We start from the raw sequence: 13,476 nt of genomic DNA on the forward strand, positions 1-13,476 counted from the left end.
GTAAGATGTCCAGACTAGTTCTTCTCTCCCATCGGCTCCTGATTGAGACCGACTGGTCCGTCTGTCTGAAGCTTTGTTTTTTCTGAGGATTGCAGGGAACAATCTCCAAACAGCTACCATGTAATAACATGTTTATGTCTTTTTATAAATCTAAACTGGGTTGTTTTTTTCTGGATTGTAACACTGTTTGCTTTCTTTTTCCTCAATGACGTAGTGACACAGCACTGAGCAATAAGTTGACCCTGATGATTTGTGTCTAACTTGTCTGTGTTGACCTGCCTCTCATGTAACGTGACAGTCGACGTATACGCAGCCCTACTTCCTGTTAATCTCCATCCTGCTTTGTGTCCTGCAGGGCTGCGGGGGGGAAGGAAGGTGACGGCACAGTGGCTCTCTCAAAGCCGGAGCAAGAGGGAGGCCGGAACCTCGACTCAGGTCAGACGCCTCATCAACCTGTTCTGCTGATCTTTGTGTCCCTGACGCTGGTCCTGCCACATGAAAAGCTACTCAACACTACAAGTGCCTCGCTTGTGGCCAGTCGCTGTAACTGTTTATGATTACATCCATATATCTGGCTAGCAACAGGAAGAGTGGCCCCAAGAGCTAGCAGTGCTTATTACACATATCGAGATGAAAGTGTTGTACAAAGCTGCCAACACAGTCATGTTTCCTCTTGCTACAGCCTCCCCGGGGGTTGGACCTAACATGCCATTGTGTAAATGCCATGGGGGCAAAGAAATCATCCATACATCCATAAACATGTGCTTCCATAATATAACAATGTAATTACACCGCACTACACATCGCTCAGAACATCTATCGTTCTTCCAATCATGTGTCGCATTTAAAAACACATGGAAAACACCAGTTGTGCTGCTTTCATCCGTTTATCCAAGATGCTTGGGAGGGTTGCGCTACTGTTACTAAGCAACCAAAACCTGCGCTGCGATGGTCGATGATGATGATGATGAGCAATAAGCCTCACTGACTAAACTTAACAAAGAGAAATGGACTTCCAGCTCCATAAATCCCTCACAGTAGCTGTAATGCTTGATCTATCTCGCTGACCTTTCAACCGGATGTTGTGACGTCTTTGTACGGCGAGGCTGAAGCAAGTCAAACATTCTGTGGGACGGGCAGTAAAGCTCCGGGTAGTCCTGTGCTAGAATGATGAACTTCTCCTTCGTTTGTTTACTGTAGACTGTTATTTATGGAAGAAAGAAAAGATATCTACCAGCTCTGATTGGTTGTTCCTCGTCACATGACATGTGTTGCGCGCTGTAACGTTCCAAAAGTTGAACTGTTTATTATCTGGGGCGCCCTGAGGAACAGGTGCTATGGAATGCATGTGCACCGCGGCGGAGCTGTTCTTCTGAGCGACTCGTGAGCGGCCCCTTAGTTAGTGGCTGTCTGGGTTCATGGATAAACCAATGATGTCTGTCCTGGTTCTGCATGCTGCCATCCTGAGGGGGACACTTGACTCTGGGGTGTTATTATTTATATGGAGGCTTTTTACCGACCTCATTTTCAGCCCACAGACCGTCTCATCATCCACAACCTCCTCACTGGTCCACATGCACTAATACACACACACACTGTACTCTACGTGCACATGCACGCACAAGTGGGAGGACAAGCACATTAAACACTCTGTGCCCTTTAGAAAAATGATGAGGAGGAAAGCAGTTCCTCGCCAGAGTTGCACCAGCAGTCAAAAGAACAGACAGTTTAAACTTAGCACAGCATATTCCAAACGATTAACTACAGGACATTTACGAAAATCTCCTGCTGGAGGTACATATATATATATATATATATATATTATAGATATACAGTACACGTACTTACATTTGGGGGCTTGTCGATACCAGGTAATGATTCAACTTACTTAATAATACCATTATACCATTGTGTATATATATAGTATATCTGTGGCGGTCCCAGGTCTCACGGTTCCCTTTTTTAAAGACGAATACAGACGAGTGCTACCCGCTGGTATGGAGAGCTATTTCCACTCACGTGTTCAAGAGCAACTTTCTGGCCAAGACACAGGCGAAGTGAGGCGACGCAACAGTTTGGTGTGTCCGGGCCTTTTAGTGGATCAGATTCACCGTGTCACCTGAACCCATCAAGGAAGTGAGCTGAAGCAAAGACTCATGTTTAGAAATGACTGGTGTGGCGTTTAGGGGTGGAGTCTGTGATTCTAACCCAACACACGGCCCGCGAGTGCAGTCATGTCACTTGCAGCAGATATCATGGGACATTTCAGCGGCAAAACTAACTGTAGTTATGAACTTGAGGAAAAAACTACACTTTTAGTGACGCTGCTGTTCTTTATGTGTAAATGTGCTCAGGATCTCTCTGCTCTGCTTTCTGCTATGTTCCCATTTTCATGATTGTGATGAATATTTTCCTCCATTAATGATGTATTACTTCATCCACCCACAACCCATCTGCTATTAGTCATATGTATATGTATCAACCTGACTGCTGATATATCGGAAATCCATGCATTTCTAGTAAGAAGCCAATCAGAGGCAGAGGCAAATGAGCTTTGGGTCTCGTGGGACAGTTTTGCAGGGTTTGCATTTGTGTGCTCATGTTCTATTATATATACATTTATGCTACTACGGGCAGTAGCTGCTCCAGATTCCACCGTATAGCTCAGTAGTTGGTGGGCTACTGTTGCTCCATGGGTCAGAGCACCAACCTGAAAGCATGTAACTATGGCAGCACATCAGGCCTTTGTCAGTTCATCCTCATCTTCCTGTTGGTGATCCACCGACAGGCTCCGGCCGGCTCCCCCACCGGGCACCGGGTAATTGACGGTGATCACTGTAGGCGTCTGACTGCCTCTTGTGCATCTTAATGCTCATGATGATGGGGAAGTGGAGCCCTGCCGAGAAAACTAACCACATAGAATGATTCAGACCCACGCTTTCACCTGCATAGCAGTAACTGGCACACTAACGAGTGGGTATTGATGCTCGACGGTCTGTGTCAGCGTTAGAGGAGGATTAGCATCAGTACAGGAGAGAAGTACAGTGAGTAGTACATGTGAGTACCTCATATGCTGGAAAAAAATGACAGAAACTTATGAGGCTGAAGCATATTTCTAGGGCTGTGACATTTGCATCATGACTGTGCGCCCCCGTTTGCAACCAATGAACCTGATGAATGAACCTTGTGCACTGTTAGACCTTTACTTTAGTGCATCTGTACAGAAAGACTGTGATAATCTGGTCACATCTCTCCTGCAGTTCCCATACATTACTATTACTAAGGGCAGACTGAGGACTGTGATGTTTCTCACAGCCTCAGCTGTATCTGCTGCCTTACAGTCGACACACAGCTCCACACCAGAGCAGCCCCTCTCTGCCCGCCTCTACCTCAGCATTCTTCAGTAGAGATAGGCTGTTACTGACCTGTAACCGGTCAGGCAGTGCTGTGGGTGGGACATGAGTGAGACTACAGAGTGGTAACATGGCAATCATATATATATATATATATATATATATATATATATATATATATACACAAGTTTAGTTAATCGTAAAAATACTGAATACCATGGCCGATAATCGGCCAGGCCAGTGATCTAAATGCTTCGAAGCTTCAGTATTCTAATGCCTCGTTGTTGTTCTTTTCTTTTTTCACACTGTGTGACAGAGATCGATACAGTCGGCCTACAGGGACACATTTCTGTAACCTAAATAGTGCGTCCACACAGCGGATGGTCTGCTGGATGTAGATCTCGTCACCTGCCCGTGCTTGCCGACTACACGGCCTGAAATGTGAGACCACGCTGACCGTGGAGGTTATGTGCCATGTCGTTGGGATTGCTCATGGATTCTGTGACAGATATAGCTCGCTGGGAGACTCGACCCCGACTCATACTAATTGCATGTCCAGAAAGGAAATCATTAAAAAGGTGTGACAGAGTCATTAAGTGGACATCTGTTCACCTTCTTCCTCACTTTCACCTCCTCTGCTTGTTTTCATACACAGAGGAAGCTGCTCAGTGTCAGAGGCTCCATCCATCACCATTTGTTGTTGTAGCTTTATACTCCGTCTCTTGTCCTTCAATTATTTGTCGGGGGAGTTCAAAGACTGGCCGCGGCCTCTGTCCTCCTCCGCCTTGTTTTTCATCTCTCTGTGTGCTCAGAGCTCTGCGCCATGTCCCCCCCCCACCTCTACTTTCCGTCTCCCTGGTGATTAGATCATCTCTCACCTCATGAGCGCACTGGAGATGGAGATGACATTCACCCTGGAGATTAGGGAGTTAGGGAGTGCACACACATGGATCCACACCTGGTGCAGACGCTGCGTGTGTGTGTGTGTGTGTGTGTGTATGTGTGTGTGTGTGTGTGTGTGTGTGTGTGTGTGTGTGTGTGTGTGTGTGTGTGTGTGTGTGTGTGTGTGTGTGTGTGTGTATGTGTGTGGGTGGGTGGGGGTGTGTGGGTGGGTGGGTGGGTGCCATAGCATTCATGCAAAGCAGCATTTACATGCACATTACACAGTCACACTGATGATACCCACTAGGGTTCACCTGATATGGTCTCAGAAAGCTGCCCATTGAAGCCCAGCCAATTCAAATCTAAGAAAGAAGTTGTTTCCTTTGAGTCAATTCAAGCTAAAGGCTTCCATTAGACATTAGATATTCATCAGTTCACCAATCAATTATCATGATTTTGATAGTAATCCCTGGCCTGTATCCAGCCCTATAAAACACATTGGATGTATGCAAACTCAGCCAACCAGAAAGCTTCTGGACTTAATCTGTGGATTGTTCCATAATACTGAACACATATTATTGATAGATTTGAGATAACTGCCTCGTCATTTCTCCACTTGAAGCATGTGTGAGGGAGGTTTAGGCACTTTGAGCTGTCAAGTAAAGCTGGATGGATTTCACAAGTGTTCGGAGCAAAGAGACCCAAAGTGTCTGTGTGAGCATTTATTATATGTATATTATAAGCAGATATTTATTTGGCACATTGTGCCTCTTCTCATCACTTTGGATGTTTAACCTATATTTATTGATAACAATATTTATGTTTTTGTCCATAACTCATCACAGTGCACTTTGCACTTAAGCCAAATGGATTTTTGCCTCATGCGGTCATTCTAAATGTGTGGCTGTGAAGTGAAGCTGCTTCCTGTATATGACATACTGTTTCTCACCTCGGTCATTCCACCACAAACATTTACTCACTGGACCTCACTGTATGAGAAAGAGTTGAGTTGAGATAAGTAGAGATAGTCGTTTCCACTCTGGCCGAAGCATCCCCTCTGTGACGAGTGACGTGATAATCACTCATTCAGTTGCTCTGCATCCTTTTCAAATGGTTGTGATGAAGTCAACCATCAGCTGCTTGATGGCTGGCGGTCTGAGTGATTAGGGGACTAAGATAGTGAAATCAGATCATTATTTATGTCAACTCATTCCGTAAAGCCAAGATCATTTCTCTGATAGTATTGACCAGATGGTTGTCTTTTATTAGCTATCTATTGTGATAGAAGTGGTCCATTGGGAGATGCTTAGACACAGACATGTGTTCATCTGTGCTCTGTATTTGTACATAGTTTGATGTCATCACTTTTCCTTTCTCCCTTTTCATGACCAAATAAGTCTGGAATTACTGGAGTAACTTGGAAACATGTCTACATGACTCATCATGATGCTATTTACCCCTAAGCCGTCATGGATGTGGAATCTAGAGCTGATGTCGGACCAGCTGCTGTAATCAAACAAAGGGATCTTTATCTGCCAGTATGGATCATCAACGATCGGCAATTAGTATCATCGGCAAAAAGACGTTAATGGGGATCTCTTAAAGTTACATTTGCTCCCATTTGTCTTTGGTGCTGATCCGATCCGTGATCCGATCCGAACTGTGACTTTTATGATCCGTTGCACCACTAGATTCCGGTGAAATACTGAAATACAATGCAGGAAATACATGTATGAGCTTGTATGTATAATCACACCACCAAAACAGGAAGGTTACACCTCCGGCAAGTTATCAGAGCGGCCGTCGTCTCATCCTCCGCTGCAGCTATCAGCGGGTAGACAGTAGAGCTACACCGTCCACACGCTGCCCCGTCAGCACCGTCCACACGCTGCCCCGTCAGCACCGTCGCCTGGCCTCGCTGAAATGAATCACTCCGTAGTGTTGGTCTGAAGATTGCTTTTCCTCGCTGTGTGCTTTGTAACAGTTAATGAAAGCGTTTTGTGAAGAAGATCAAACGCTTTATTACGCTGGTGGCGTGCAGACAACACTGCTTTACCAAATCAGCAGAAGTTAAAGCGTTCCTGCCTCCCCGACTTTCCTTTTCTTTCTCTGAACAAAGACAGAACCAGAGCTGTCTCAGCAGTGCTGTCCTGTGAACCGCTGTCACAGAGACTCAGTGGTGCTGGGCTGAACGTCTCCACGGCTCATGGTCCTCTGGACCTCCACAACATGGTATTGAGGTGGAGCACGGATACGAGAAAGTGGTTTTGTTCCAGAATGATTGAACAAATATAACCTTTTAAGATATTTATCAATGTTTTTTGGTCCAAATATATCTTTTGTTGTTTTTCATGATTCTTTCCATTGAATCTCAAATCTGTATTCAGGCTGCAAAGAGAGACTGACACTTTTATCTTCTCGATGTACAAACATGCTGTCGTGAAAACAAAAGCAGGCTTATCAACATGTAGACAGAACCAAATGACATGTTTGCTGCTCATCTCTTTGTCCTGACAGAAAGGAGCTGCTCCACTGTCTGTGCTCTGCTGCTACGTCCGCTTCCCCTCCCTCTTCCTTTGTGTACATCTGGCGTTTGTACGCTCCCCTGCCTTTCTGCTTGTGTGTGCGTTGGGATAAGTCAGCAATGAGCTGCTATCTGTATTTGTGCCACGCCCTTCTTCCCACCGCTGTGTGCCACGGTTCGGGTTTACATTTGTACACGTTTAGATTTAAGCTTATTTCATGATAGTACAGTGTCTGCCAAAGCATTTATACATCACATGGGACCAAGGCTGGATTGGTGGTGCAGCGCACGGAGAAACGGTAACCAGTAGCTCCCATGAACTTCGCTTTGTTACCGGAGCGAGTGTGTGCTGTGACATAGACAGACTCATCAACATCGGAAAAGGAAGCCGGGGATTGGGACCAGGCGGACCAAGCACCACCGAGGAAGAGAGGGAAGACTATGACAGCTGGGCAGCTTGGAGCCGGAGTCGTTCTGCTACCCAGCATGCTCCTGGCTGATGCTGAATGACCCAGAATGCAACAGCAGACCAGAGACTGTTGGGCCTAAATCTCACAGAGACCTGGCTCTTGTTTTTTACTTTTCTTCTGTAGCATAAAGGGACTACAGCTGCATTTGGTTGTGCAACCCTGTGTGGAACAATGACAATGAATGAACCTCAATACTATCATGGTCAAAGTGCCCCCCCGCCCTAATCCACACGCTCAATTATATTTTCTGCAAATATGAATTAAATGAAGGAGAGAAATTGCTCCGAACATCTTATTATAAACTCAACACAACTAACTAAACTCCTCTTCCTATGTCCCTGCAGTAAGCACCAGATGAAACAGTTCTTTCCAGAAAACAAGAAATGATTAGGAAACTACAGACCCATGAAGAAAAGCATTGTCTTTTCATTTTACAAGATAATGGTGAGATGTGGTTTTTAAATCTCCACCCTGCCAGTGATAAAACATTTGCATTTTTTAACAATAGAATATAAACTCCTCTATGCTCTTCTAAAAAAATACAAAGACCCATAAAGGATACAGAGGAGCTGACCTCAATGGAAGCTCCAGGCCTGCACGGGGACGCCTCACGTCTTCAGATACAACCTGAAGCAAGATTTGAAATTGCTTTGTTTACATGAATTTGACTGCTGCAATATTTCTGTCAGTGTTTATCAGCCACAAACAGCCAGCAGATGTGTTTCCTGTCTGAAAGTACAGACATCTGCTGTCACAACATTTGCGACGGTAAAGACGCACGCTGACACTCACAGATTGCAGAAGTCAGCAGAAACTCACTCGTTTCTCTTATGTTTCATCAGCAACATCCTCTTTCTGCTCTATATGTTCATGCATTAAAGGGTTAGTGCCTCCAAATTACAAAACATGTTTTCTCATTTACCTCTAGTGGTATTAAATATTAGTCCAGGTTGCGAGGTATTCGTCTCCACCCATGTACAATGGAGATGAATTGATTTCATTTGTGGTGATCAAATCTAAAGATTCTGCAGCAATAGTTGCTATGAAACCAGTGACTGCACGTTCTGCGGATTCTCCAGAGGAATGCAGTAATTATAGTTTTGTTATAATTTGAGTGAACCAGTGTTTTATGGTTTGGTTGAGGCCCCTCAGTTCAAATTGTAATGCTACAGCATATAATGATATTCTATGTGTGTTCTGCCATATTTGGTCATTTCCTGTTTCAACATGACAACGTCCCCGTGCACAGAGCCGGCTCCTTAGAGAAAAGCAAAGGCGTGGAAGTGTCACAGCGAGCCCCCCCCCCTCCCCCCCTTCCTCCTTCTCTCAGGGTCATCCCAGGGCATGCGTCAGGGTCAGGAATGTGAGAACATTTTTTTTACTCCTTAATCCAGATATTGTCCTGATGTTTGCATTTGTAAGAACCTTGCTGAATTGAAACCGTCCTCTCTGCTCACCAATCCAAGCTGTCCGTCTTCTTTTGAAACGTTACAGCACAACAACGTCGGCTGTGTGGGGGTGGGAGAGAGAGGCTGGAATTACATCTCTGCTGCACTTCAAAGCCCCAGATTGTGTTTTACAAATGGTCATTCATGTGCTGCACATGTCAGGCTGAACATTTTGACGAACCTTCAACACAGCTCTTCACTGTGCAAACCCTGCTTTAGATTGAATAACGCAGCAGATGATTATTGTGAATGTATTCACGCTGTATGGAAGTATCCACTATTGCCTGAGGAAATATCAAGATTGTATGAGCGTCCTATTATGAACAGCCACAGCTCTGCAGTAAAAGGTTAATTCACTTGCGCAATTTCCAATTTAAATTGTGTTTCATGATTTTACACATTATTGACTTTAAGTACATTCTTTGTCATAGTACTGACCTGAGGGAGTAAGTATGAAGGGGGGGGGGGGGCATTGATTATATCAAGTCAAACCTTAAGAAGCTATTTCTAAAGTTAAAGTGAACCTTAAAGCTGCACATATGAACACTAGTGGTGAAACGGATCATATAGTATCACGGATACTAATGGCCGATTGTTGATGATCCATATTAACAGATACAGATCCCTTTGTTGTTTTGTTACAGCAGCTGGTCAACCGCTCTGAGTCAGTGTCAACCATCAACCATTCTAAATGTTATCCTTTGACTTTGTTGAAGTCATTTGTAGTGTTTCTTTTCTTTATAAAAACACACAATTCAAATGATAAGATCATATTTGTATTTAATTTTGTCATTAGTAGTTTTAATGATGTAATATAAGCTGCTTAAACAGCTCATAATTTATCTCTAATATCTATTTTATATTAATGTGTGAAATGACTGAATTCTCATCAGCTGTGGGAGACACACTGTCCACACAAACAGCACACACTTATATTTAAGAGGTAAAAAATAGAAAAAGAGAAAAACAAATGTCCATATATATTTTATTGCTGATACTCTTGACTCAAAACCACCGCATTGCTGTTACAACTATGAATCACATTACATTTACTAATCAACTTAACCCAGAATACCTTATTTTGAGCCAATAACATTTTTTGGTATATATTTTTCTTTCAGAAGATATGTGACCAGTAGCAGTATTCATTATTAAAATGCTTCAGCATAAACGGCAGATCAACTTGAGAAAAACTGTTTTTTTCATGCAGTTTATTGAGAGATCTTTGACTATTTTATCCGAACATTTGAAATATTCAAGTGTCCATTTGAATAACCATCAGCTTTGGGTGACAGATGAGGTGGTGTGTAAATATTTTCTTGTACAAGCAGACCCTCTTTTGTTATAAATGAAGCCATATTTCCACGATCTGATATCCTATACGAGTATCGGCGCTGGTTGAGCCAGGAGAAACATCTCTCGCTGCAGATATTTTGACTTGTTACAAACCAAAATGTCCGCCATCAGAAAGGTCTATTTAAGAGAAGAGTGTGCCACTAACAAAACAAACTCAACAAGACAGAAGATGAAAGGTATCACAGTACTGCCTGCACGGTTTGATTGACAGCGGATCCAAATACTAACGCAGCATAGCAGTGATCTCCTGGCATGAAAGATGCAAAGTCGACGGGTAAAAAGATTCCACAGACGATCACGGTAACGATGTACGACTACTTTCTGTTCCTCGGTCTGATTACAGAGCCTGAATGTCCCTGAGACTGCAGTAGTGTACAATACACACGTCTCTCCAAGTCTTACATTTGTATTGCACGGACACACTGCATTTAATGAATCCAAATGGAACTGACCCCCAGTGCCCTTCGACGACTGCTGGAGACACAGCTGTGCTGAAACTCTTTGTTTTGGTTCCTGATTGACAATGAGATGTTAAGCGATGCTGGATCTGCTCATCCCCAGTGTACATCTGGTTCCTTCCACACATGACTATTGTTGAGCAATGAATTGGCAAAGCGTCTCCACTAAACCTCCATCTGGACTCCAACACATGACGCCGGTGGCCAGATGCACAAATGAAACTGACAGTTTACTTTTCAACCTAAGTCTTAACGTTCTGCTCTTACAGGCTGCAGTTTTTAATTACCACGCACTGTTATGCTCGACGTGCTGTTCATCGTATTCTGCAGAACTCCAGAGGGCGCACAAGAAATATACTGAAGAAGCAAGAATAAAAAAGAGTGTAAACTTAATTCTTATACTCATAAACTACTTTATTGTCTTTACACAAGCCATGTAAAGAAACAAGTCAAGTATTAAATGCATTATGCAGTTCAAACAAAGGTTGAATATCCTGTAAGCAATTTGACTTTCTAAAGCATTTAAAACCAATTTGCAATCCTCGGACATGTAAATAGTGCTTTTATCAATGAACTTTTTTTAAGAGTCATGTCTGAAAAGCTTAGTGCGGAATCTGTGTAAAAGGGGCTCTAGTAACATGTCGGGGAAGATATCGGTATAGCTGTGTTGTGAATAGAAGCAGAAACATTGCAGGGACCAAAGGGTCACGGCCGTCTGGCGAAAGACGCTTTCACACGGAGCCGGCCAACCAATCACAAGACTCTGACCTAACTTGTCTGCGCGTACATATTGGAGAGTTCAAGAACCGCTAGTTAACAACTACGATGTGTCTTGAGAGATAGACTTCTCTAACTCTATCTAAAATTGACTGGAACTCGCTTAATTGTGAACAGTTTCATGAAATTTGGTTTGTCATAAACGTGAGAAATTGAACATGATATCCGCGTTTTACCTTTAGAGGAGTTTGGATGACACGTCATACAATCCAGATTGTTTCTAGCAAACTGAATCCTTAACTTGATTCTGATTTGATCTACGCTTCAAGTGAAAATCTCTGCCTCATGGTGGCAGTAGATGAAAGGTCAGGGGTCCCCAGCATTAGGAATCATCATCCAGAGACCACAAACGTCCAGGTAGTCAAGATAACTTACTGTGGCTCTGAATGCTCTTCTGCGTATCGTGGAACTTGTTAATGTATACATTCACACATTCTTGATTTGTGGTTTTGTGTGGGTAAACTGATAATGAACATGATCAATAACCTTTTCTGGGAAAGTGAATCTAGGCCACGGCCCTTGGACTGAGTTAAGAGTCCTCAGTAAATGTGACAGCAGTAATGACATTCAATTTGACTCTCTCTTTACTGTCATCCAGCACCAAACATCTATCAGCGCTTGTTTATCAGATCAACAGTGCATAAGAAAGATTGAATCCTTCTTATCAGCCTTCGTTCTGGTCAGGTGTCATATGGAACAACACAGCTTCCTGTGCTGCATCCCAAAATCCTCCTCTGTTTTTTTAAACATGGACATGATATCTTCTAAATCCCTCGTGCTTGTTCACATGTTGCTGGAGGGCTCGTGGGTCTGATTCTCAGAAGAGATGCTCTTAAAGAGATCAGGGATTCTGACGATTGGGTCCAGAGGGCTTCTGAGGGGGGACTCAAGCAACCTGATGAATAGTTTCATTCAGCTCTAATTTAATTCTCTAGAAATGATCTCAGTCAGAAGACATATAAGATTGACTGTTGTAATCATACTGCGGCTCTTCCCGAGTGTGCAGTCTAAATGAATCAATAGAACCTTCCCTGTCCCTTTATGAGGCAACATATTATCAATTGGTGGCCTGTTTCCTTCAGTGCAACAGCATTTACATGAGAACATTTGCGAACGTCTCTCTAGACAGTTATATAATCATTTATTGATCATCCTGTCAACATTACGGCAAACAAAAATCTCCTCAACAAAGGTCCAGGTAGATTCAGTAGCATAATGAAGACTGAACACACCGTTTCTCACATATAACTGCATTAATAATAAGGGATTTACAAAAGATATAAAACCACAATATATATATATATATATAACCTCCAACTACTAGTTTTATTGAGAAAATATAGCATGTCCCGGAGCGTCAAGTTTCGTCTATTGTTATTGTTCAGGGTTGCACAATAAAATGAAGTTGTAGCCCCTGTATGCTACTAAAGAAAATCAAGTGTCACACTATCTTACACATCTAGTTTGGATTGTTCTTGACTATGCTGTTTCCAAGTTCACGCATGAGCTTTCATGCTGAGCTTCTAGGTCAACATTAACAAAAGGTTCCAACCTATACACTTCCATTACAACTGAGAGAACATGATCTGCTGATGAAGACCATGTCACACGATCAAAAGCTCTGGAATAAGCTAGTAAGAGGACCCGGGCTGAGATTCATTTGTCAAACTCTTTCAGAATTGGTGACTGTGGCTCGGGAAGTAGAGCAGATCGTCCACGAAACAAAATGTCCGTTTGTTCCCCGGCTCCTCCAGTCCACATGTAGAAGGTTCCACGGGGTACTGAACCCCAAATTGCTCCTAAAGACTGTGGATCGCGTCTTTTGCAATGAATTGAGCCTGATCGCCATCGTGCTCAAACTTAGTCAGCAATGCAAGCGGTTATTTGAAGCTAAATATATCCAACGACATGATCAAGAAGAAAGATGTGTTAGGTACGTCTAAATATAGCAAGCCAAAAGTATAAAGAACGCCTTCAAGGTCTTAAACTAAGCTTTTAAACGCTATCACAGCTATTTATTTAGCTGGTGCTCATGTTCCTGTCATTCAAATCAGAAAGTGAAGCCAGCTCAGAGGATAAAAGGATTTACAGTTTATATATAATGAAGTGTTTTGGGTGGAGCAAGGTAGGGGAGAGAGACATTAACAGATGTACCACGGCAGTGAAAGAGAGCATGGATGGATCCGTTGGCAGTGTTGTTTTGATCGC

The 13,476-nt window shown here is 43.2% G+C and overlaps 1 protein-coding gene across 1 annotated transcript in view; it reads left to right on the plus strand.

Annotated features, from left to right (window-relative positions):
- adam19a (ADAM metallopeptidase domain 19a) overlaps positions 1-13,476 on the plus strand; it is a 178,166-nt gene that overhangs the window by 26,487 nt on the left and 138,203 nt on the right. The window contains exon 2 of the mRNA XM_079184476.1: positions 356-435. Coding sequence (XP_079040602.1) covers positions 356-435 — 80 coding nt within the window. The remainder of the gene's footprint in view (positions 1-355; positions 436-13,476) is intronic.

This window comes from Pholis gunnellus (genome assembly GCF_910591455.1).
Source record: "Pholis gunnellus genome assembly, chromosome: 23".
Taxonomy (NCBI): Eukaryota; Metazoa; Chordata; class Actinopteri; order Perciformes; family Pholidae; genus Pholis; species Pholis gunnellus.